At 39.4% G+C, this 27,577-nt stretch overlaps 1 protein-coding gene across 2 annotated transcripts in view; it reads left to right on the top strand.

Annotated features, from left to right (window-relative positions):
* The first annotated feature begins 222 nt into the window (after positions 1–222).
* Positions 223–27,577, top strand: part of GPM6B (glycoprotein M6B) — a 219,031-nt gene continuing 191,676 nt past the window's right edge. The window contains exon 1 of one of the 2 annotated variants that reach the window (XM_036744235.1): positions 223–718. In XM_036744235.1, the coding sequence (XP_036600130.1) occupies positions 715–718 (4 nt within the window). In that variant the 5' untranslated portion in view covers positions 223–714. The remainder of the gene's footprint in view (positions 719–27,577) is intronic. The other variant, XM_036744233.1, reaches the window with a different exon arrangement.

Raw genomic sequence — 27,577 nt, 5'->3', positions numbered from 1 at the left:
AAGCGTTTTTAAAAAACCACTATGCTTATGCAACTTATTATTGCTAATTAGTAATTAGCGTATTTTCAAGGGATTTGAATTGACACCTGTTTGACTTGCCTATCACAGGCCCATCCAAACAAGCAATAGAATAGGAAGATTCTGCTTGCATTCGCTAAGCAGTGGCGTTGCATTCCTGGCAGAGCTGGGGATTTCTCTAAGTATTCCTGCCCTCCCCAGCCCGGAGGATCCTCTGACCTTCCCACAGCGGGTGAATAAATAGCCCTCCCAACCAGTCCCCCGCCTCTGCTCAGGGGTCCCAAAGGAAGCTGCGGGCTTCCCAGCCTGCTTTGGCTTCCATTCATTCCGAGCTCACAAAGCCCCCGGCTCTGACGTCAGCTCCCCCTAGCGCGGCCAGCCTCGGTGCAAGCTGAGCCCCAGTGGCGCGAGCCGAAGCCAGAGAGAGCAAGAGAGACAGAGCCTGGCTTTCCCCTGCCCGCTCACCCCCGCCCCCGTGGAGCTCGCTGCTGCACGTGCCCTTCTCCCCCTCCTTTCCTTGTGCCAGCCCCGACTTAGCAGGGAGAGAGAGCGAGCAGCAGCGAGTCGGGACAGCAACAGCAGTGGCTCCAGCTCCAAGGCAATACCTGCAAACTTGACCGGCCCTCCCAGCCCAGCTTTTGCAACCCCCTGCCAAGAGAAGCCAGCTCCAGAAGCATCCACTCGCCTTTGCCAGCCATGGGTAAGTGAACCTCTATGAACCGCTGCGTTGATCCCGCTTGGCATCCCTGCTTTTTTCCCCCCTCGTGTGTTCAGGGTCTAGAACCTCACGAAGCTGGGAACTTCGCGAGCTACTTGTCTGGGCCAGCCTCAGGTGATGGAGTTACTTCTCTCACCTGGCCCTCCGGGGCTGGGGCACTCCTTTAGGTTTGGGCTGCAAGTGAGCAGGGAAGGGGGTGCAGGTGCCTTGCAAATGTTGAGCATGGAGAGGGCAACCTTGAAGCTGCCTGCGGGTGGAAGGAGGCAAAGGACTGCCCAGCTGGCTTGCTCTGGGAGATGCAAGTAGCACCAGCTGCAGAGAGTGGGTCAGGAGGGTGAGGGGCTAAAAGTTCCGAGGCGCTTTAAGGCTCCAAGGGAATGGTACAGCCAAATTGAACTGCGCTGTGTCTATGCTAGAGCTCCTAAGGGCATTCTGGGGGTGACTTGGGATGGTGGTTATAGATGTAGGGACAGGAGTGTGGGGGTTGTAGAAGCACAATCAGTAGTGAAGCTTAAGAAGGTAAAGATGAATCCTCCCCCAAGCCCTATCTGCCGCATCATCCCTGCAATTGCTGTCTGGTCTATTTGATCAGGACAGTTTGGGCTGACCCTCACTGTTCTGGGCCCCGACTCCAAACATGGACCGCTTCTAGTTAACTGGCTGTAATCCCACAGTATCCTCACACTTTTCCCCCAGCTTCCCTTCCCTAACTTAAAGGGGATAGTGGGTTAAGTCTTCTCACTGAATTCCCGGGACCCTTCATTGGCTGGTTCCCAAAAGAAAGTGAGCAGCTGTTGCTCCTAGATTCCCCATCTGAGAGCTGAAAATTCACTGTCAGCTTTAAGTTCGTGGCCTTTTAAAAGTTAATTCATTTGGCCTTTTTTGAATTAAATCCTCATGAAGCAAAATATTTCTAAATACTCGGTTATTCAGGAGACTCGATTTAAGAAATATTGTCAAGAGAGTATGGAAAAGATAGGAAATAAGACGTCCCCTTCTTGCCTTTTAAATCCCTCCTCCTTTTAACTTCAAAACTAACTTTTCATACCTTAACGAAGCTCTCTGAGGTGACTAGGTAAAAAACATTCAGACTGTAGTTGGTGAAGGGGTCAGGACTAGATGACCCCAAGGCCCCTCCTTCCACCCTGAGAATCTAGTTAACTAGAATGAAACGTGATGAGTTGCTAAAACGATCCCCAGCTGGACCATGTAAAAAACTTGAACCCGAAGCTTGGCGGAAGTAGTCTGTTGTGAGTCTTCATGTTGATGCTTAAAAAAAAAAAAAATGCTGTAGTCAGCAAATTATCTTAACATATGCTGTGGGAATGTAAAGCAGACTTCTCATAAAGAGTGTTAGAGTATTCATTACCCAACAGCAGGAATTGTAGCTTTGGTAACTAGTTAGCATTTATATAGCTAGCAATTACATAGAACTTTTTAAAGTTTGCAAAGTGCTTTTAAATGTTATCTCATTCATAACTACTGTATTGAGTGAAGTTTTTTTTCCCTCTTTTATTACCTTAAGTTACTATTACCTTTTATGCAGACCAAAACATTAAGTAAACTGCTTAACACAAGAAACAGAGATGCATTTGAAAATGCACAGCAATACAAAACCAGTGAACACATCAAAACATATCTGGCTTACTCAGCCTACTTGTGCTGGGTTTGTGGTTTGTTTTGTTTCAGAGGGACTTTTCTCCACTCTGCCATCAGCTGCAGCAAAAACTCAAATGGGGGAATTGGGGCTGCTTAGTAATCCAAGTCAAAAGATTTTTTTAAAAAAAGGACCTTGAATCCCACTGTAACATTGTGCTGAAAGTTACTGTAGTCAGGAAGGAATGCAAGAGGAATAAAAGCATTCAGAGGATGTGAGCCCTTTAGGTGGGTGTATTCTTTTAACTCAGATAGTAGTTAGCTGGGTCAGTGCTGGATCTGCAAAAATTCTGTGGAGAATCAGATAATCTCTGTTGTTTGCTTAGCTTGTGATAACTATCCTAGCAGTGACTGCAATGCCGGAATTGGGAAGTCACATCCAAATGTTGTATTTAGAGATGCATGAATTAATTTTTCCTGAAATCGATTTTTTTTCACCTAATGATACGCCTATTTATATCAGTGATATTTGGGATGAGAGCTTCAGAACAGAGTAAAACTTGGCCATTCGAAATATTGGTGACTGCTTTGCTTAATTTGTGTGTTTATTTAAATAGGGATGGAAGATTCAATTTTGACAAAGCAACCTCACAAACCAGAGTTCTTATTTTTTTTTCAAGGAAGTACATTATGTCTCATACAATAGTTGGTTATAGACTTGAACTGCCAATTTATGTTAATTTGCACATACTTCAGGGATTTTGGCTGTATCCTTGGTTTTAGTCATAAAGAACAAAAAAAAATTGTTCTTTCGGTGCCAAAAAAAGAAACACATTGCTTCCCTTTTGTTAGAGTGTTAGTAAATATACCATAAAGCCATAAACTGATTTTATTTTTCCAGATGTATTTAATTACTATACATTGATAAATATTTTGATTAGACTGATTGGACCTAGAAACATCCTAGACATGGATTTTTACAAGAATGTTTATTTTATCTATTTTATTGTAAATATCAGGACCACTGGCCTGAAAGTCAAGGGTCTCGGGTTCTCGTCTTAGCAGCTGTTCAGCTGTATAATTTCAAGTAAGTCCCTTAACTTTTCTAAGGCTCAGTTCCCTCATCTGTAAAAATGAGAGAATTGGACTCAATGATATCTTGGGCTTCTTCCAGTTCTAACATTCTGTGATATGTGATTACACCAAGAATCTGTGATTTTTAATTATTATAGGAGAACTCCCAGTGTGAGCACTCCTTCCACCAGTGCAGATAGCAAGTTCTTTGTGACTTCATTATTAAGTCATTTTTCAGTCATTTCCAACTCTTTGGGACTCCTTTTTGGGGTTTTCTTGGCAAGGTTACTGGAGTGGTTTGCCATTTCCTTCTCCAGCTCATTTTACAGATGAGTAAGTTGAGGCAAACAGGGTTAAGTGACTTGCCCAGGGTCACACAGCTAGTAAGTGTCAGAGGTCGGATTTGAACTCATGAAGATGAGTCTTTCTGACTCCAGGGCCAGAACTGTGCCACTTATCTGCCCCCCTTTTCGACTTAGTAGAGTGTCAAATGATAAGATTATTGATTTGGATCTGGAATGAATCTCCAAACTTCTTACTTTATAAATGGGGAAACTGAGGTAAAAAAAAAAGTTAACTGACTTGCCCTGGGTTAATATAGGTAATAAGTATTAGAGAAGGAATTTAAGACAAGTAGGTGGTACAGTGACGAGCATTGGGCCTGGAGTAGGAAAGCTCGAGTTCAAATGTGACCTCACAAAGCTGTGGGATCCTGGGCAAATCACAGCAACGTGACTCTGGGTAAGCCTGCCTCAGTTTCCTCATCTGTAAAATGAAAATTATATTAGCAACTATTTCCCAGGGTTGCTTTAAGGATCAAATGAGAGAATATTTATAAAGGGCTTAGCACAGGGCCCGTGTGTATACAGTAGGCATTTAATTAATGCTTGTTCTTTCCACTTCACCACCTTGTGTATGCTGGAGGTTAAATGACTCACCCAAACATCTAGCGAGTGTTGGAGGCAGGATTTGAATGCAGGTCTCTCCAACTCTAAAAGGTCTTGTACTTTCTCTATAACACCATAGGCTATAAGAGGATCCCTCTTCTGTTACATTACAGGAACTAGTGAAGTTTAGAAAAGGTAGGTTTTTTCTTTTAAAAGGTATATTTTCTACCCTGTTGTGCTTTTTAAAATGCTCATTTGCACACAGATTTTACCCAAATAGGTATTTTAAAACTTCAATTTAATCCCACAGAATGCCAAAAAATTATCCCCCATTTGTATACAGTACTGAGTATGTAAACATGGACTGTTATTACTGTAGCTGAAGTCTTGATTTTGGTCCTCATAAAGGCTCTCATTCTACGGCCTTTGACTAGCTTTGACTGTTAATGTAGTCAAATGTGTGTGTGTATAATATATGCATGTGTATATACAAAGCATTAGTGTATATGTGTGTGTTTGTGTATATATACATATGTGTGTATTTATACATGTGTTACTATATATGTTACCATGCATAGACATATCTGTTAGTGTGTATAGATATGTGTTTGTGTATATGTTGGTGTATATACATATGTATACATATATGTTAGTATGTATATATACACCTATGTGCACGTGTTAGTGTGTGCATGAATATGTAGGTGTGTTAGTGCATATATGTTAGCATGTATACACATGCATATGCACATGCATTAGCATGCATGTATGTGTGTTTGTATATATACATACACGTGTGTTAGTGTATATAAACGTACATGTGTGTTGGTGTATTTATATACATATGTATATTGGTATATAGGTTTACATGTGTTAGTATATGTGTGTATACATATGTGTACATACACAAACATGTATGTGCCATTTGATTTTTTTCATTTAACTCTTGGCCGTAGTAAGAGAATCCGCATAGTATACTGGGAAAAGCCCTGGCTTAAGAGACAAAAGGCTTAGTCCTAGTTTTGCCATTTATTAGCTGTGTGACCTTGGGTTAGTAACTTTCCCTCCATAGGCATCAACTTCCTGATCTGTAAAATTAGGAGATTGGACCTAAAGATCTCTAAGGCCCCCTGTGTCCCCTGATAGTCTGAGCCCATTTGAGTTTATGGATTTAAAGGTTTAACTAAATGAATCCAAATCTAAAACACCCGCTTATTATAGAACCACAATTTGTGCATCATTCGTATGCTATATCCACAGAGGAGAGCAATTTTTTGCTTCATTAGTTGTCATTGCATGTTTAAAGGAACATACTACATATGTGGTATACATAATGGATCATGGTTTTATTCTATTTAGTGATAGGAATGTTTTTAAAAAATAAAGATTATTTACATCTTAATTTTCTAAAGCTAGTATAGTTCATCACCATATAAGTAAATATTTATTGTGAGAAACAATATGGCAGAGTGGAAATAGCCCTTGATTGGAAGTCAGGAGCTGTGTTTTCCAACCCCAGCTCTACCACATGCTATCCAAGTAATCTTCAGTTAAAAAAAAATACAGACTTAACCTTGGTTTCTTCATCTATAAAATAAGGAGTTTGGATTTATTCCTATGATAACTTCTAACTCTCCAGTTCTATTATTTTAAATACTAAAGCAGAATCCATAGGAGAAATATACTAAGAAAACTGCACTGTTTTTTCATGTTGAAAGTTATAAGAAAACCACTAGGTAGTTGTGTTTACGTTGTTCTGTTCCATGATGCAAATGCCATTTGTAGTTGTTAAATTTTGGCACTCCAAATGCCCCTTCCTATGTGCCAATTGGTTAGGGAAGTTAGTGGAAGGTGCCATGTTGCAGTTCGGTACTTCTAGTTTTAGGGTAAGCCTGCCCCACACTCTGAACGAAGCATCATGTGTTTTCAGAGCTCCCCAGATCACCCTGAGATTGTATGGCCAGTTTGAAAGATCTGCTCTGATACTGAGTCAGCTATGGAATCTCTGAGTGTGGAGTATTCACAGTTGTGCAGATTGGTCATGGAATCATCTTCCAGGAATTCTAATAAACTCCAAAGATAAAAAATGGTGGCCTTGAGAGCCAGAATTTTAGAGAGAGGCTTTGGAACTAACTAGCCTGCTTTGGCTGTGATTTAGTGTGGCCAGATCTAAAGCACATAGCCTAAAAACGGCATTTTGAAATTGGGGAGAACTGGGGTCAGGCCCTGCCTCTGACACATGCTAACTTGAGATTATAAACCAAGGCAACCAGAATGATGGTAGGATTCTCAAGAATATTAGAGGAGTCTGGAAAAGGACTGTTTTTGAGAACAAAGATAGTCTAGTGAGATCTGCGATCTGTCTCAATCTATGCTACTAATCTTCTGCCACTCCCCCAACATCCCTCTCCTCCCAAAAAGGAGGCAGGAAACAAGATTTTTATTCATTGCCTCCAGAGAGCAGCTGGGTGTCACAGTGGGTAGAGTCCTATGCTTGGAGACAGGAAAACTCATCTTTGTGCCTTCAAATCTGACTTCAGACATTTATTAGCTGTGTGACCCTGGGCAAGTCACTTAGCCCTTTTTGCCTCAGTTTCCTTATCTATAAAATTACGTGGAGAAGGAAATGGCAAACCACTCTAGTATCTTTGCTAAGAAAATCCCAAAATGGGGTCATGGAGAGTTGGACATGGCTGAAAGAGAGCAGAGTGCACCCTCCTAGGGTATCTGCTATAGCTATGAGATGACCTATAGCAAAGACGGGCTGGGTGCAGAGAGTAGGTATGCCTGAGTGGGTGGGTCAGCAGGCAACTGCTGGGCACCTGGGTAGGGGTTTCAGGGGTGGGAGACCTGTGGCCTCAAGGCTACATGTGGCCCTCTAACTCCTCAAGCGCAACCGTCAAAGGGCCACACTTGTGGCTCGGGGCCGCAGGTTCCCTTCCCCTGGGTTAGGTTATAACTACCCTAAGAGCCTTTCCTGGTCAGAAGGTAGGGAGACTGAGACCTTGCACAGTGGAAAAATAGCAAAGCTGAGGAGTGTTAAGGAATAAGGGTAGGTATATGTATTGTGACGTGAGTCGCACAATTGGATATTTTGGGGAAGCAGGGAATGCAGCCCCTCCATCTTCCCACCCTCTGATTGGTTGATTACAAACCTGTTGGTCAGCACCCAGTCCCCCAGGGAGCCTTCCATCCCAGTATCCTTTCTTTAGGCCTTTCTTCATCATTACCAGCTTTAGATTGATTGCCAATCTGCATTATTGGAAGGCATTCCCCACCAATGAAATCACATACATGTGTAAAATCCTAGTGGGTCTCCAAGGAATTAGGGACAAATTTGATTCATTCAGCCATAGAGCAAACATTTATTAAATGCTTGTTTGGTGCTGACCATTTTTGCTACTTTTAACAAGTCGGGGAGGAGGCAAGTTCATCTCAGGCCTTCTCCCTGTCCAAAAAGATCTTCCAGTCTAAGGGATGGGGCACCAATACAAGAAACTATAAAAGACAATATTACCTGATCAGGGATTAGCAATCTCCTGGACTCCTCTGGGGGTAAGGTCTAAAGTCTAAGGGGAGTTTGTGACCGCAATGTTCCAATGACTTAGAACATTTTTTGACCAGTCATTAATTAGAGTGCCTCAAAGGAACTCATTCGGAGTCACTACAGTTATCTCTTTAACATGGTTATTCACTTTCTGGTTTCCATGGGTGGCCCATTTTAGCGATTGTGCCTAAGATTATTTGACTATGAGGCAGCTAAGAGGAACCATGTATAGAGGATTGGACTTTAAGTCAGGAAGACCTGAGTTCAAATCCAGACCCAGACACTTATTATGGGTGACTATGGGCAAGTCACCTAACCTCTGTTTATCTCAGTTTCCTCAACTTCAAAAAATAGATAATAGCAGACAGCACCTACCTCTCAGGGTTGTTGTGAGGATCAGATGAGATCATGAATATAAAGTGCTTAGCATGCTGCCTGGCACACGTTATTGTTGTTAAGTCATTTTTCAGTTTGCATCTAACTCTTTGTGACCCCACTTGGGGTTTTCTTGGCAGAGATACTGGAGCGGTTTGCCATTTCCTTCTCCAGCTCATTTTACAGATAAAGCAGTTGAGGCAAACAGGGTAAAGTGACTTGTCCAGGGTCACACAACTGGTAAGTGTCTAAGGCCAGATTTGAACTCAAGAAGATGAGTCTTCCTGACTCCAGGCCCAGAGCTCTATCCAGTGTGCCACCTAGCTGTCCACGCCTGGCACGTAGTAGGCACTTAGTGCATGTTCCTTTCCTTCCATTATACCTCATTTTTGGTCCAAATTAAAGCATTTTACAGGAGGAAAATTTATATTTTAATTAAGAATTATGTCAGTTTGGCATTTAAATCACGTATGATGACAGAGTAGATGAACAGCTGGCCTCCTAGTTAGAATGAGCTGAGTTCGAATTCTGCTTTATGACACACACTGGTTGTGTGGCTGTGGGTAAGTCACTTCATCTTTCAGTCCTCTGAGGGAACTCTCTAAGACCATAAATTGCAAAGGTGCAGACCTGCATTGGTAGAGGGAGTTTCATCATCGTGGAATGCCTTACACTGATGAAATCACTTAGAATGTAGCAAGCAAGTCGAATTAATTTCGTTTTGTAATATGTGCCTACGAGGCTAGGGCTGCACAGAGTCATGGGATCTTAGACCACAGTGACCTTTCAATTGCTCAAGGTACTTAAATAATTTAAGAACTAATTTAAGAGCACTCAATCAAAATTTCTTACCTTCAGCCTTTTTATCTTACTCCTAGGAAATGTTCCTTTTTTGTTCTGCAGTGAATTTGCCTAGGAATATTTGAGCTGTCTCCAGTATAGCGGTTTTAAAATGTGGTTGACAGGGGCCTTCCCAGGTTTTACTCAGTCATTTTGTTCTGTTTGGGTTGGTCTTATTGTGTGAAAGTTTAGCCAAAACTAAAAGTAAGTATTGTGCTATGTCAACTGATTTATGATATGAATAAAAACTTGATAGCAAAACAAAAAGATCTGTTTTACAAGAAATCTGCTCCCTAATTGATTTGGAGCTAGAGAAAGCTTTGGAAGAAAAGTTTCCCAGCATGGTCCTGGGAATTATGTGATTGTCTGTTCTGCCTCTTGGGCAAAGCACTTTTTTGAGTTTCTTATCTCTAAAGTATACTTAACAGTATTGGTCATTTGTCTGCTTTCTTAGATTATAGCCAGCTAGCACAATGCCCTGCAACCTCTCCGTAATAAATGAATCTTTATTGACTACCTGTTATTCCTCCCAGTCCTACAATTTAAACACTCTACATGGTACTCATGGTTTCATGTGTGTTTTATGCCTATTCCTATTTTTCCTATTTTATGCCCTTTGCATATGGAAAATACATATATGTGTGCATATACATGCAACATACATGTGTATGTAGATACACAATTTGTATATGTGTTTTCTTTAAGAAGAAAAAAAAAAGTTCCTCAGCTAGTAAGTACAGAAGCAGGACTAGAACCCAGATCTTCTGACTTCAGGACCAGGATTCTTTTCCTTTTGCCACTGTCCACTTGGAAATAGAACATTGTTATCTGCCATCAAGGAGCTCAGTCAGGAAAGATAAAATTACCATACATGAAACAGAAAGACTTGACGTTCACTTGTGTAGAGCTGCCTAAAAGAATAAGAAAAGCTCAGGGAAAAGATGAGGGAGTAGGCTGGAGTAATGGGGTGAGGAGGGGAATGCACTTGAAATAGGCTTAAAAGGAGTGATCAGATTTAAATAGGATGAGAGAAGACATTGCAGGCAGAAGGGAATAGCATGAACAGAGATCCTGAAATGGACAAGAGCATGGTGTGTATTATGGATCCTGAATTTAAAGCTGGGAAAACCATAGAGATCATTGAGTCCAATCCCTTCCTCTTACAGATGAAGAAACTGAGGCTTGGAGTTGTTGGCCTGTGGTCAAAGGTGGGATCTGAACCCAGGTCTTCCTCACATCCAAATGCCACACTCCATACGTTGTACTATGCTGCCTCTGGTGGGATAATGGGAAGAGTAATCTAAGATCAGAAAGTGTGTTTTGGAAAGCAGCAAGTAATAAAGGTAGAGGGGTAGGGCAGGGTGAGATGACTGACCTCCAAAACTGAACTACGGAACAACAAATGTGAATAATCAACCAGCCTGATCATGATTGTAGAGTATTTTTAATCAACATTCTAACTGAAAAACAGAACAACAGCAGCAAAACCCAATAACCTTGATTGCCATTCCTCAAAGAGATAGAATGGCATGATGGCCCACACCTGCTATTGACACTAGGTGTAGGACTCTGGGCAAGTCATTGATCTTCTTTTCCTCAGTTTCCTCAACTGTAAAATGGGGATCATAATAGCATATACTTCCCAGGGTTGTTGAGGATCAAATGAGATAATATTTGTAAAGCACTTAGCACAGGGCCTGGCACATAATAGGTGCTATGTAAATACTAGCTATTATTTAGAAACCAAGTTGTTTTTGTCAGAAGCTTAATCTTTATTAGAGGGGGAAAATGTGATAAAGGCAATTCAGGTACCAGTGGATGCAAAATAGGAACTTTGAGTCTGTAATGGGTTAAAAGTCAGCCCAGCTCACCAAAGAAAATTACTTTCGTGTTGATCTTAGCGTCTTGCTCTCAGCCAAATACAACTCAATGCACATGAACTTGGTGTACTAAGTAAGCCACTGTGTATGGTCACAAGTAAGGGAGAATTAGTGCATTGGCTTTGTGGTAGGCTGTCGAATTGTTCTTTCTTTTTTGACACAGCTGGAGACCAGTCCTGAGAGAGAAAAGAAGTTCCCTTCCCCTCCTATTCAACTGTGTATTTGGTCTGGGAGAGATTTAAAACCCTTTGTGCTATACAACATCATAAAATCTGATTAGTAGTGGTCATTAAAGGCTTGGTTGGGTTCAGATTCAGGAGCCCAGGCTTTTCCTTACTGAAGAAAGGGGTTGTTGTTTTTTATTCCTCCCCTCCCATCCCCCCTCCCCATTCACTACATCCCTTATTCCAAAGCCATCATAGATAGAATACTGTGACTAGATGGGAGACACTGTAATTCGGGCATCCCAGCTGGACAGGATTACTTCTAAAAGCTCTTGGTCAGAAGAGTTCAGCTCATATTTTTAGCCCTCTCCTAGGAAAGGGGTCCCACCGTTTTCCTTGGTAACTGTATCCAATGTTTAAGAAACATTCTTGGGAGGTCTGACCTCCAAAGGGATGTATAGATGTATCTGTTCATTTTTTTAACTTCCTTTCCCATTTTCAATATTTTTTCCCTCTTTTTTTTTGTAGAAGGGGAGTTGGGAATAAGGAAATGATCGTTCACAATTCTTAACATCCTAAAGCCACCCTTGATGGCTTTTCCAAATTTAGAACTCATCTCCTTAACTGTAATCATATCTTCTCAGATTAAGTCTTTAAGGCAGGCTTGCAGGAACTGTCATCGTTCCTGCCTTGTGGTGAAGCATTCACATATGTTTTCCACGTTTGTAAAAAATAGAGGATGGGGGTGGAGAGACAGGATTTGGCTCTATATAGCGACTGCCATTTTCCCCTCCCTCAGTCTTCTTCCTCTCCCCCCCCTCCCCAAAGATGAGAAACTTTAACTTTTTGAAAGAAATTTTTAACATTTTTATTTAAAGTTTTAAGGTCCAAATTCTATTACTCTCTCCTTCTCTTCCCCCCCTCCCTGAGATAGAAAGCAATCAGATATAGGTTATATGTTTGCAATTATGTAAAACATTTCCATATTAGTCATTTTGTACAAGAAGACTAGAATAAAAGAAAAAAATGAAATAAAGTGGAAAAATAGCATGCTTCTGTCTGTATTCAATCATTATCAGTTCTTTCTCTGGAGGCAGATAATATGGTTCATCAGACTTTTGGGATTGTCTTGGATCTAATTGCTGAGTCATTTGAAGTTCTTCATTTAACAATATTGCTGTTACTATGTATAATGTTTTCCTGGTTCTGTTCACTTCACTATGCATCAGTTCACATAAATCTTTCCAGGCTTTTCTGAAATCATTCTGCTTGTCATTTCTTACAGCACAATAATATTCCATTACAATCATATACTACAGCTTCTTTAACCATTCCCCAATTGATGGGTGTGGTGTGTGTGTGTTTAAGAGCGAGCAAACTCAACACTAGCTCTAGTCTAAAAAGGAATGGTCAGATAGGGCAATGAGATGGAGCAAAATCTTCCTTTTTGTGTGTGAATCATGTCACCACTTTTTAAGTTTAGGCATGTGTTGTTTTGTAATGTCTCTGTGGAAAAAAAAAAGATTAGAAAATGGTGGACTGGGAAGAGACAACTTTGGTTTAATCATCTGGGACTTCAAACAGCCCCAGCAAGGAACAGGAAGAATTTACTGTGCTGGAAAAGCCAAAGGAAACTTAATCACTTCAGATAATAAAATAAAGTGATGTGGCAATTAACCTTATTTTTTTTCCCTCTCTTGTCAGAAATTTAGTTTTTCTGTTTAGCAGATTCTGACAGTTTCCATGGTGAATGAAACAAGATTCAGAACATTCATTTAAGGTAATGAAGTTCCTTTCATTGAGTTATTGCCAAAACCACAGGACTGCACTCTTTGGGGAAAAAAATAATAATAATTTTGAGCTCTACTATACAATGTGCTTTAGTGGCAAATGTTTTTTAAGACCACCTTTAAAGAATCATGGGAACTGTAAAATGGCTTTTAAACTTGGTGATGCTTCATTTAAGGAAGTACAACTGTTTTAAAGTTATTATCAAAAGCCTTTACTCAATACTTCTCCATACAGAACAGTGCTGAGTATTCCACAGAAGAGGATAAAAGTCATGGTCCTTACCCTTCAGGACTTCATTCTTAAAGATGAACAATACTGATGCAGATAGCTATAATAAAAAGGGCATTATTGAGCTGACCAGCAAGCAAAGAGATGTAGAAAAAACATATGATTGAACAATAAAGTAGAAATGTTTGCATTTATTCAGATAGGATTACATTTAAAAGTAGTGAATAAAATGTTCAGATTAGGTATAAGATATGATGGGAGTAGGGGCAGGGACATCTTTTCTCTAGTGAGGCGGGAAAAACAAGGCGTTTCAGAGGTAACCAGAATGAAGGCAGATAAGCCAGGGAACCCCTGGGTGAAAGCTATCCCCAATAGTGGTCAGTTTCAGATTTGTGATGATTTGTAAGTTTCAGTCATGCAATTTTTCTAATAGACATAGTATCTTTCTCCCTCTCATTGGTTTTTTCCCCCTTTACATATACTAAATTATTTAAGGTATAATTAGTTCTCTGGGTTTCAAAAATATTTTTCCTCTTATATCTTCTTCTTATAAATTATCTTCAACCCTTTCCATTCTCTGGTCAGCCAGGGGAGAAAACCATTTCTTCTCTCTTGTCTCAGGTACTTGCCTTTCCTTAAAGGGCCAAGATCTGGAGAAGTCTATATGCTTTCTAAAAGGTAAAAACAAAAAGCTAAAAAACCCTCAAGATTCAGTCTGATATAGCATAATGTTTTAAGACCATCTTCCACAGACCAAAGGCTGTAGACTTGTATGAGACACTACAAGTCTTGTAGGCTTGTCCAGCTTGACATGGAAAAGGTGTTAAGAAGAAGAGTAGTAAATGCTACTAAAGGTCCAGGGACATGATCTGGTAACAATGGCTTTAAAGGCAGCATGATACAGTGGAAAGAATACCAAATCTAAAGTCAGAAGACCTGGGTTCAAATTCCACCTTTCATTACTCTCTATGTGACCTTGGGAAAATTAATTAGCACTCCAGGCCTATTTCTTCATCTGTAACATAAAGGTGTTAGATTAAATGCCATTTGAGGTTTCTTCCAGTTCTAGATCTATAATTCTATGTAATTAAAGAATGATGTATATTTTATATAAATGCTTCTAGCCTATATAGGATAATTTTTTTTCCTAGAAAAAATACCATCAACAGTGGTTGAGGGACAAACTCAATCTGTAACAGCTGTTGTATATTTGCCACTCATAGTGACTCAATTGTTACACTGACTATTCCTAAGATGACACTTTGTAATGGTGGTACAGAAGGAAGAGCAAAAAAAGGTTCCTCTTCTGCAAGGACAACATATCAGTTTAACAATAAAATAGTTGTTCATGGTTTAGGGTCAATGTGGAGGGCCCTGGGGTCTGTACTTGGCTCAGTACAATATTTTTATCAATAATTTGAATCAAGTTGTAGTATGCTTATTAACTTCGTAGATGACACAAAGTTGGGAGGGATAGCTATCAAATACTGGATGATCATATCAAGGTCCAAAAAAATTGACAGTCTGGAACGTTGAATTTAATGAAGTAAAATTCGGATAAATGGTAAGTTTTACACTTGGGTTTCAAAAAATCAGCTTCATAAGTATGAGATAGGAGAGGCACAATTGTTCTAGACACAAGTTAAATGAGTCAGCAGCACAATATGAAGCAAAAACAATCTTGAGGCGCGTTAAAAGATGAATGGCTTCTAGGAATAGGGAAGTGATAATCTCAGGGTATTCTGCCCTCATCAGACCTTTATCTATAGCATTGTGTTCATTTCTGGGTACCATTGTTTAACAAGGGTATTGATAAGTTGGAGAATGTCCAGAAGAGGGCAAATAGGAGGGTGAAAGATTTTAAGTCTGTATGATTTAAGGATTGATTGAAGGAATGAGAGATGAAAGACTTGAGAAGAGAAGGCAGCAAAGTAGCATAATAGATAGAGTGACACCTTTTCCATATCAAGTGGGCATGACTTGGAGTTAGAAACACCTGCATTCTAATCCTGCCTTGGTCACTTGCAATTTATATGATCCTGGGCAAGTCACTGAACCACTCTGTGCCTCAGTTTCTTCAATTGTAAAGTGATAAGGTTGGATTTGATGGCCTCTAATGTCCACTCAAGCTTTGCAACTATGATTCTATAAGAATGAAAAGGGGATAGAAGGGAAGGAAGGGCTATTAGGTGAAGGAAGAATTGGGCATGTTCTACTTGTTCCCAAAGGCCAATACCATAAGCAGCGGATAGATGTTGCAGAGAGACCAATTTAGGCTTGATGTTGGGGAAATTAGAGCTATCCAAAAGTGGAATTGGTTGCTTCTTATGACCCCTTATCAGAGGTCTTCAACTAGAAACTAGATGCCTACTGGTCAGATATGTTATATTGGGGATTCCTTTTATGGGAGAGTTGGACTCAATGGCCATTGAATCCCCTTACAACAACTGTGATTCTGTGACAGTGGCACATGGAGGCATTAGTCAAGTATTGAAATTTATTTTTAAGCTTTTCCTGTTTTCTTACAGAATAGGAAAAGCATATGGTAGTGCTGTGAATGTTAGTGCTTCTGCATCATGCACTAGAAGGTCAATTACTGAAGCTTGAATAATTTGGCTGCATGATAAAAAGATGGGATTTATTAGGGGAAAAAAAAACCCTGATGTTGCAAAGGATTGAAGGCAAAAGCAGAAGGGGGACAGCAGAGGATGAAGTGGATAGGTAGTGTTATGGAAATAATGAACATGAGTTTCAACAGAATTCGAGAGACAGTAAAGGATAGAAAGGCCTGGCGTGCTACGTCCGTGGAGGCACAAAAAGTCGGCTATAACTAAACGACAACAAAATAATAGAACAGAGGCTCAGCATTGAGTTAACAGGCAATGTGATCATAGTCTTCAGGTGTGCGGAGGGTAGTAGCCAGCTGTTCTACATTCCTACCAATGTGACAAAGGGAAATGGGATTTGAACTGCAGACTGAAGGAGTTTAACCTTATCTCTAAAGCATTTCTTTACACTGAAAATCACGGGAGTTGATGAGATCACTGAATCCAGTAGTATAGAGAGGAAAAGATGACCCAGCATAGAGTCAGTAAAGGTCACAGCGAGTAAGTGGTAAAGTAAGGATTCAAATTCGGATCTTTCATACTATGCTGCTTTTCTGACAGGCTTGGAACTGGAAGAGACTTTGGGGATTATAGGATATGGAGTTACAAGGGATACTAGAGATTATCTATTCCAAACCTGGCTCCTTCCCCCACCGGATCTGAGAGATGAAAAAACTGAGATCTGGAGAACAGAAGTCACTTAGCACTTCCTTTGAGGGAAATAAAATTCTCACCAACAGTTGTGAAGTGCTAAGTGTTAGACGAACTAACCCGGGAAGAAAATAGTGAGACTTTCTCACAGGACCTTTTATTTTTCTTAGAGTTTTCGTTCTCATAGGATCCAGAAGTAGAAAGTATTTTAGAGATCTTCTAGTCCCTTTCCTTCCCATTCTAACTTCCTCTAAGACAAATAGTAAAAATGAGCCACAAAACTGAGTGTCTGGATTTTTACCATTAATCCTTGACTCTTCTTAAACCTTGAAAAAGATACAGAAGGATTGTGAGACATATGAGAGGGAAGAGAAACAGCAGCCAGAGGGTCTGAATAATCCATAAATCAGAGGAGTTCCATGTCTGGTATTGACTCAGACAGTCTGGAAATGATTGTCTCAGATCGGTTTCCAGAGATACCTCTCAAACTTTGAGAATGTGGCAGCAGCTTTATTTCAAATGCATATTCCACTGGCAGGACATCCTAATCAGTTCACTTTAAGTCCCTGAAGCCAGGCTTTCTGGAAGGTCACTAATGGGCGATGGACAAATACCTAAATGCATCAGGGGAATCATATTAATAGCAATAGTTATGATAACTGATGTGAATGTTACTTTACAAAGTATTCCACATTTCATTATGTTCAAGCCATTTGGGAAGATGAATAACCACACCCCAATTTGTTTGATTTGGGATTTCTAATTTTTGTATCTCAGGTTTTCTTTCAGTGTTATACCTTTAAACTGATATGGTACCTTTAGGTAGTTGATATTTGCCAAGAAGGGAAACTTGTTCAATTGACAAATGATTATTAATAATCAGTGATTTGGGGAGATCCAGAGTTTCTCCTTTTTCTAATCCCTATTCCAAAATTTAGTCTCTTTAAGGACATTGAATTAACTCTCCTCAATCTAGGTCAGACCCTACCCAAACTTACATGGAATTTAATGGCATTGTGTTGGGTGGGGGATAAATTCTTTGATTAGATTGCCCAAGGTTGGAGGCAATTTAGAAGTAAATTACATAATCAAAATGTCCTGCCTCTCATCATAACATTCATTCTCTCGCATTACTTGTTAACCAATCAGAGTTGATTGCCAGACTCTGGACCACCCATAAGTCTTGATCCCACTGCCATGAGGGTCTTTGGCATTTGAAATCCTAGCATTATCAATAAAATGACTACCCAGAAATTATGTCTTTTGAATTTTTTAAACATCAGACTATTCCATGAATTGTTTTATGTGTGGTTCCTCTGGAGTGGTTGCTACCTTGATAATGACATATAGCCAGTTAATTGTAGAAGCACATTTTAAACATCATTAATGAAGTTAAACTGCTTACTATGTCTTCAGCTTGGGCCTGTGGAATCTGAATCATTTCTTAATAATTAGCAAATGTCAAGTATTTCCAAGATTTAGATGAAAACAAAAAATGTCATCATCCTCTCTACTGATTTATGCCTTCATGCTATTTGTCTTATAAATTAGGTAATTTACATTCGTATGTGTTTTATAATGCTGACAGCATCCACAGTTATTCATGAATAGAATGATGTAACACCTTTTCCCTTCCTCATGTTGTAATCTAATGGAATTCTGTGGGTGGCAAAACATGGATGTTACTGGAAATTCTGTAAGTGATAGATCATGGCCATATCTGGCATACCTTTTATTATCAACCTAGTATTATCAGTTCAATTTAGCCAAAATCAGAAAGAAAAAAAATGTTGCTTTGAGTAATATTCACTTAGCTGTCTGAGGGAGATATTACAAGTGAGAATTCCTGTGTACTTTTTTCTTGGAATTTTATTTAGTAATTACTGTCCTTTTTCATATAAAATGGTGAGTGGCTCTGTATATTATTTCAGAAAGTGTCATATTATATTTGAAAACAGATGTATAGGATTCTAAAAATTATCTTTTTAAAAATAAATTTTATTTATATCTTTTATAGTATCTAAATTTCCCCTATATCTCCTCAGAGAGACATCTCATATAACAGAGAATATTTTTAAAACAAGAAAAAAAAAAGAGCAAAACTGATCAAAACACTGGGGGGAAAAATCTGAAAATATATACAATGTTTCATACCTACATACCTCCCACATTTACAATGGAGTGGTGGGGGTGGAAAGGGATGGGAAGTGGCTTCTCATATCTTTTCTTTGGTGCCATGATTGTTCATTGTAATTTTGCACACTCACTTTTTTGGTTGATTTGGTCGATGTAGCTGCTATTCTTTCCATTTACACTACCATAGTCGCTGTGCATAGTTTTCTTGGCTCTACTTACTTCATTCAGCATCAGTTTCTATAAGTCTTTCCCTACTTCTCTTCATCATATCTATTATTTCTTACAGGAAGCCAATAAACTGCCCTGTCCTCCCTAGCTAATCCTTTTTTGCTACCCAGTCCATATTGATAATACACGTTTCAGTTTCTGACTGATGAAAGGTCTGCCTTCTCACAAATTTTTCATAACAGAAAGGAAGCAGATGTTGGGAGCTTTTTAAAAAATCTCTTGGCATTTCAACTCCCTTCGTTTACACAGAAAAGTCACATTTAAAAAGCTTGGTCATGAGCAAATTTGGAAGTGAAGATTCATATACTCATCAATAATTCAAAGTTGGCTATACTATTCTCACTATGAAATTGTTAGTCACTTGCAACATAGAAAAAAAATCATACTTCATTTGTCCGGAATTGTTGAGGAATGAACTGTCCCATGTAAGTAAAATTTCTCAGTGACTGATAATTATTTCCTTAAACACCCAAACTTTTTGTTATTTTTAATAGAAATATTTTTAAAGTATTTGTGCCTGCTTTAATTGGCATGCTGAATTAAATTAAATATTTTCTTGGTGAATAAGGAATACCATCAATGCTAAATATTGCCTTGTTCTTTAAATTTTATCCCTTCGGGGGTTGTTTTGTAGGAAGGCTTTTTCATGAACCAGACATTTTTTGTAGTGGTTGGGGCAGGTAATTTAAACCAGAAGGGATCGTACTTCTTCTGTTGCCTCTCTCATCTGTCATCTGTTACTTTTTGCTATTCTTCATATCTTTCTACTTCTAATTTGCAGTTTAATATCACCTATGGTTATCTAGGTGAGATCTTAGAATGGCTTTACTCTTCTGCTTAAGAAGTCAAATGCACGGGCTTTGTGATAATTATTTGCCGCTTAGAGGTTCTTATGTTTTCTTTACTACTGAGTTACTGGTTCTGGGTTACACGAAGGTTTTGGAAGTAAAGCTCTGGACATCACCGGATACATTTGTTTGTGTATTGTATGAGGTAATAGAACACTAAATTTAGTCAGACCTGGTTCAAATCGCAACTTCACTTACTACCAGTGTGATCTTAGTCAATTCATTTAAACTTTCTGGGTCTCAGTTTCCTCACTTGCAAATAAGAAATTGCCTTCATGTCCTCTGAGGTTGCCTCATGATTATATGACATAAATCATAGGATCCAGAGCTGGAAGGGACCCTAGAGATCATGTAGTCTCTCCCTATCATTCTGTGTTACTGCCTCAAGTTTCTCCTAACTGTAGTCAGTCCTTCACACAGCTCCTTCCCTCAACCTATCTTGCCTTCCCTTTCCAAATATAGAGTCTCATACTTATTAATAAATGCTCATTGTATTGAATTAAATCATCTTTTCATTGAACTTTGGCCAAAGAAATTAAAAACCATGCCATTGCTTGTAAAAGACGGAAGTAGGACTGACTTAGAAGATACATTGTATTAATAGATATATTTAAATGAATGAGAATAAGCTTGGGACTATTGAATGAAGAGATGGCTTTCTCCAGAAATCATACCACTTTCTATTCTGAGAACTCTTTGTTTTCCACAGAACCCAGTGTGCTTCTTAAGGAACAAAGCCATGTGGCCCAGAGGGGAAGGGTAAGAGACACTGCCTCGTGGGCTGAGAATGCAAGTCTAACCCTTTACTCAAATATTCTCCCCACCTAGGAAACCATCTCCACCTTCCCCCCACTCCACCCTGCCAATTCAATTTTATTTTATTTTATCTCAAATTCTGTCCCTCCCACTCCCCTACCCATTAAGAATGCAAGAAAAATAAAACTGATTACAAATATGTAGATTCACTCAAAATAAATATCTACATTAGCAATGTTTTTAAAAAAAAAACAGGAGAAAGAGAAGAAAATATATTTCAATCTATACTCTGAATACATCAATTCTCTCTGTAGAGGTGGATAGCATATTTTATCATGACACCTTTGGAAGTATGGTTGGTCATTGTATTGATCAGAGTTACTAAGACTTTCAAAGTTGGTTATCTTTACGATGTTGCTGTTATTGTATAAATTCTTCTCCTGGTTTTGTTCACTTCACCTTGTATCAGTTCTTAAAAATCTTCCCAGGTTTTTCTGAAACCATACCCTTCATCATTTCTTACAGGATTCTTATAGGATTCCATCACATTGCTTCTTCAGCATAACTTGTTCAGCCATTCCCCAATTGATATCCATCCTCTGAGTTTCTTAGCCACCACAAAAAGAGCTACTATAATTTTTTAATATATGGTTTTCCAGTCTTTTTTGACAGAAGGGAAAAACTTTTCTTTCTTTTCCTTTAAACTTTATGATCACTGCAAGAGAGAGTTTCTAGGAATGTGTTGACTATACAAGTATTTCAGCTTACCCTTAGATAATCGCAGCAAGATGAAGCAGAAAGGAAAGAAAGAAACATTTACAAAGCATTCCCTACATTCCAGCCACTGTGTCATGTTAAATAAATATTATCACATTTGTTTCTTACAATAACACTGGGAGGTAGCTGTTGATATTATTTCCATTTTACAATTGAGGAAACTGAGGCAGACAGGTTAAATTACTTGGCCAAGGTCACACTGCTAGTAAGTATCTGAGACTGAATTTGAACTCATGTCTTCCTGACTCCAGACCCAACGCTCTAAAGAAGGTGTGCTAGAATTACTAATAGTTTTAGGGCTTTCCAGGTCATCTAATCTGACTCATAACTGAATTGTGATTTTTGTCTCTTTGCAACATCCAAAATTGGTGGCTATATATTCTCTGCTTGAAGACTTTCAGTGACAGGGAACTTGACACCTCCTAAGACAATTCATTTTGTTTTTAGGTAATTAGAGATCATAAGATCATAAATTTAGATTTGGAAGAGACATTAGAAGCCAAATAGTCCAACTCTGCCTTTTCCCTCTCATTTAATACATGAAAAAGTGAGGACAAGAGAAGAGAACTACCTAGGGTATCCCAACTCCTAAGGAAGTAATCAGGATTTGAACCCAGATCTGACTCAGAATCTAGTAGTCTCACCACTGTACTAATCTGCCTGGGGCTATTTCGAAGTTTTTGCTTGCATTGGCCAAGGAGATTATCTCATTAGATAGTAAGAGGAAAAAGTTGGGAATGCTTTGGGTGGTGTAGTAACTGGCAGGACACAGACTGAAACCCAGATCTTTGTCCTATTCTTTTTTTGAAGAGAAGAAAATGGAGTCTGAAACCTATAGGCCAGTGAGCTTAACTTGGATTCATAGGGAGATTCTAGAATGTAATTAAAGAGATGGTTAGTATATATGCAGAAAAGGAAGCAAAGGTTATTAAAAACAAAACAAAACATCATGTAAGTCTATCCTTGGGGTTTTTTTTTTCTTTATCTAAGGGGCAGGTAGGTGGTGCAATGGAGAGAGTGCCGGGGCTGGAGTCAGGAAGACTCATCTTCATGAGTTCAAATTGGCCTTAGACACTTAATAGCTGTGTGACCCTGGACAGGTCACTTAACCCTGTTTCCCTCAGTTTCCTCATCTGTAAAATGAGCTGGAGGAGGAAATGGCAAACCCTTCCAGTAGCTTTGTCAAGGAAACCCCAAATGGGGTCACAAAGAGTTGGACATATCTGGAAAAAAAAAATAATCTGAGAATTGTCTCTTCCATCTCCTCCCTCCCCGCCATTGTCCTTTATCTCTTCTGCCTTTTGTAGCTAATCTCCTTGACCAAAAAATAATCAAAAAAAAACCCTACCATAATAGATGACTCCATTGATGACTTCTGACCTTATCATTCCACCAAACTACTTTCTTCAAGGTTACTAATGATCTCTTAGTTGCCAAATCCAAGGGCATTTTCTCAATCCTCATTCTCCTTGACATCTCTGTAGCCTTTGACACTGTTGATCACCCTCCCTTCCTTGACACTGTCTTCTTTCTAAGTTTTTGGTTCACCACTCTCTCCTGGTTCTCCTCCTACCTATGTGACCACTCCTTCTCAACCTCCTTTGCTGTGCCTTCATCAAGATCATGTCTTCTAACCCTAGGTATCCTTCAGTCCTTCAGGGTTCTGTGCTAGGCTTTCTTCTCTTCACCTATACTACTTCATTTGGCAATCTCATCAACTCCCATGGGTTTAATTACCATCTTTATGGTGATAATTCTAAAACATACCTATCTTGCCCCAACCTTTCTGCTGATCTCTAATCTTACATCTCCAACTGCCTTTCAGACATCTCTTAATTGGATATTCTTAAACTAAACATCCCAAACTCATCCTTCCCATAAGCCCTCCCCTCCTTTTACATTCCCTATCACAGTAGAGGGCAACACCATCCTCCCAGTCTCTTGGGCTCACAACAGTTGAGTTATCCTTCTCACCTCCCATATCTAATCTTTTGCTAAGGCATATAGATTTCACCTTTGTAGCATCTCTCCAATGTGCTCCCTTCTCTCCTGTGATCCTGCTACCATGATGGTATAGACTCTTGTCACATCATGCTTAGACTATTATAATAGCTGCTAGTGGTTCTGTCTGCCTCAAGTCTCTCCCCACTCAAATTCATCCTCCATTCAGCCACCAAAATGATTTTCCTAAGCATAGGTTTGACCATGTCACTCCCTTGTTCAATAAATGCCAGTCGTTTCTCCTTGCCTCCAGGATCAAATACGAAATGCTATATTTAGTATTCTAAGCCTTTCATAACCTAGCCCCCTTTGATCTTTCTAGTCTTTTTGTGCCTTACTCCTTACCACATACTCTTTGATAAAGTGACATTCCTAGTTGTTCCATGAATAAGACGCTCTGTCTCTTGGCTTTGGACATTTCCTCTGTCTGCCCTCTGTGTCGCAAATGCTTTCCCTCTTCAACTCCTCCTACTCACTTTCCTGGCTCCCTTAAAGTCCCAACTAAAATCTTTTGCAGGAAGCATTTCCCAACCCCTCTTAACTCTAATGCCTTCACTCTGTTAATTATTACATATTTATCCTGTATGTAACTTGCTTTGTATATATTTGTTTTGCATGTTGTTTTCTCCTCTAGACTGTAAGCTCCTTGATGGCAGGGGCTATCTTTTTTTGCCCCTTTTTATATTCCCAGCGCTTAGCATAATGCCTGGCACATAGTAGGCACTTAATGAACATTTCTTGATTTATTGATAATGTTCTACATAGTTTGCATAAATTGTAGCAAAATGGTTGATAAAGCACCTCCTTATTTTTGTGGAAAAAATAGAGCATAGATAAGCCAATAATACGATGGATTACATGGAGAATTGGTTGAATGGTAGGATTCAAAATAGTCTTTTTTTTTTTTGAAAATGACAAAATTATTTTTAAGTGATAAAAACGAACCCTATAAGGTAAAGGGTATGATATCCTGTTACTTAAAAAAAAGAAGCAATTTTTACAAGTTTAAATATCCCAGCTATTTCATCATAAATATTTACATAACTATAAACACTGTGACAAGAGCTGGATGCAATGTAAATCACTGGCCCAGATATCATATATCTGGTTGAATCTTCTTTCCCCCAAGAATACCATAGTAAGACTTCCATATACTCTAAAGTTCTTCCAACATTATCCATCTGCCATCATGATAAGATACCAGGAGCACCAGAGGAGGTCTTCCTTCAGGGCACACCATCAACACTTCTACTTTCAGTCTTCCCAGCCTCAACCTAAATCTCAGGTCTAGAGGTGAAAGTCCAACCAATTCTAGGCACATTCCCTGATATCTGAGGAGAATGGTGGGCAAAGAAAAGCCTTCTGCTTCCTCCACACATTTCTGGGTATTTTCTTTTTTTTTAATTAAGATTTTTTATTTTTAACTCAGTTCCACATGATTTTGATTTCCAGATTTTCTTCCCAACCCCTCCCCAAGATGGCATGGAATCCCATATGTCTTCTACACATAACTTTGCATTGAACTTGTTTACACAATAGTCAAGTTGTAAAGAAGAATTATGACAAATGGAATGAATCATGAGAAAGAAGAAACAAAAACAAGAAAAAAAAAAACAAGACGAAAAGGAGAGCATACAGTGTGCCTCAATCTGCATTCAGACTCCATAGTTCTTTCTCTGGATGTCCATAGCTCTCTCCCTCATGAGTCCTTTGGAGTTGTCTTTGAACCTTGTATTGCTGACAAGGGCGAGGTCTATCAAGGTTAGTCATCACAGAATCCATATATCTGTGGTTGTGTATAATGTTCTCCTAGTTCTGCTCTGCTCACTCAGCATTATATCATGTAGGTTTTTCCAGGTTATTATGAACTCCCTATCAAAATAGTCTTAATGGTTCAATGTTAGCTCTGCCTAGAGGGCTCCCAGGAGTGCCCAAGGGATCAGTGCTTTTTAACATTTTTGTCAGTGATGGAGATAAAAGCATTTATGGCCTGTGCATCAAATTTGCAGATGGCACAAAGTTAAAAAAGAGAGCTGATCTATCAACAACCTACCAACAACAGGCACTGGACTAGGCCCTCAAAGTGCAAAGACAACAAAACATGAAACAAATTTAAATATATACAAAGTAAATACAAGGTAATTGGAGGAAGTAGAACACTGACATCTGGGGAATCAGAAAGTAGGTGGCATCCGAGCTGAGTTGTGAAGGAAACAAGGGATTTTAAGATGCAGAGGTGAGGAGGAAGTACACTCTAAGCACAGAAGATGACTATAAAGGCAAAGAGATGAGACCTGGAGTATCATGTGTGAGAAATAGAAGAAGTCTGATTTGTCTCAGCTATAGAGTGAGGGAAAGGAAGTAATGTAAAATGAACTCAGAAAAATAGGTTAGACCAAGTTGTCAAGGTATAAATTTAAGAGTCAAAAAGAGAAGTTTATATTCAACCTTAGATGTAACGAGAAGTCGATGGCAATTGTTGAGTAGGGAAGTGACATGGTCAGACCTGTGGTTTAGGAAAATCTTGGATAAATTCACAGATGATGGACTGAAGTGGAGAGAGTCTTGAGGCAGCAAGGTCCAATTAAAAGAATTTTATAATACTTTATATGAAAGGTGGTGTGTGCCTGAATTCACAATTTGGCTCTGTTAGTTGAGAAAAGGTAGATGTTGAGATGTTGAGAGGTGTTGAGATGTTGAAAGCAGAAACGACAAGGTTTGGTAGCTTGATTGGATAAGTGGGATAGGCAAAACTGAGTAGAGGGTGATATTGAGGTTGTAAAACTGTGTGACCAGAGGAATTGCAAAGCATTGGACAGAAATAGGGGCATTCAGGAGGGCAAGATAATGAATGTTGACTTTGAGATTCTACAGGCCACTAGATAGTATGAGATTTGCAAATGGAGCTCCCAAGAGAGACAAGGACTAAAGGAAAGATCTAGAATCCATATGCATAGAGATAATAATTAAAACTATGGAAGCTGATGAAGTCACCAAGTGAGAGAATATAGAGAGATTAAGTGACCAGGATACAGTCTTTGGTTATACCCATAGTTATGGGAATGATATTGGTAATGAACCAGCAAAGGAGACTGAAGAGTGCTTAGATGGGAAGGAGGTGAATAGAGGGAGAACAGTGTTACAAAACCCCAGAGAGGAGAGATTGTCCAGGAAGAGGTCAGCTATGTCAAATGCTGAAGAAAGATTGAGAAGAATAAAGATTTTTATTCATTTTTCAGTCTTGTCTCACTCTTCTGCTCATTTGGCAAAGATACTGGAGTGGTTTGCCATTTCCTTCTCCAGCTCATTTTGGTTCTGGTTCCTTTATTCCTGAAGAGGACCAAAATGACATCATTATGTTGGAGTCAAGGTACAGTGTGTCTGACCTTGGCTGATCAGACCAATGGGATCTTGCAATGCTCTACATCAGGTCAGGCACAAATAGTCCACACAAACATTTGGAATGGAGATGTCTCTAAATTTGTGCATCTCAAATTTCTTTTGAGTTGCTATGATTCTGTTTTGCTCATAGAACACTGCACCTTCTTTGATGCAGGTATGCCATACAGTGTGGTCCTTTGTCAGCATCTCCCATGTCATTCAATCAGTTCCAGCTCATTTTAAAGACGAGGCAATTAAGGGAACAAGGTTAAGTAACCTACTCAAGGTCACACAGCTAGTAAGTATCAGAGGCCAGATTTGAACTTAGGAAGATGAGTCTTCCTAACTCCAGGCCTGGCAGTCTGTCCTCTGCAAAACTGCCTCAGGTAAAGATTAGGGAAAAAAAGCACCAGATTTGCCAACTAGAATAGTTTCAGTTGAGCAATGGATTTATAAGTCCGACTGCAAAGGGTTGAGAATAAAGTGAAAAGAAACCAGTGGAGGCAACGAATGTGAATGATTTTATCTCGGACTGTGGTCTGAGAAAGAAATGGGAGATAGAGAACAATACCTTCAGGATAAGTTAGGTTCTAGTGAGTTTTGGGTTTAATTTTGTTAAAGAGTGGTGAGGCTTGAGCATGCTCTTAGAGATCAGGGAAGACAGGAAGCCATCGAAGATAAGAAAGAGAAGGGAGAATGTGGAGGATGATCTGCTGGAGAGTTGGCAGGGGATAAAAATGAGTGCATGGAGAAGGTTTGGTCTTGGTGAGGAGAAAGGTCACCTCATCAGATACTGGGAGAAGTTAGTTCTTGGATCTTTATCTCATAGATCTAAAAGCTAATAATTGTCCTGTCTGAACCTGTGTGTGTGTTGGGGGAACATGATAGATGACTTTAAAGGAGGGTTATGACGTGGCTTAGATTTATTTAGTTTGGTGACAAAGGGCAGAACCAATAGTGATGGGTAACTAAGTGTAAGATTTTTGCCTTTTGAATTTCATCTTAGTACATTCAGCACGATACCACAGCCTGTCAGTATCTTTTTGGACCCTGATACTGCCATATTGGCTTTCCC

Source organism: Trichosurus vulpecula, chromosome 2 (genome assembly GCF_011100635.1).
Source record: "Trichosurus vulpecula isolate mTriVul1 chromosome 2, mTriVul1.pri, whole genome shotgun sequence".
In the NCBI taxonomy this organism is placed as follows: domain Eukaryota; kingdom Metazoa; phylum Chordata; class Mammalia; order Diprotodontia; family Phalangeridae; genus Trichosurus; species Trichosurus vulpecula.
The sequence above is the reverse complement of the archived record's forward strand: the minus strand, read 5'-3'. Positions and strand labels throughout refer to the sequence as shown.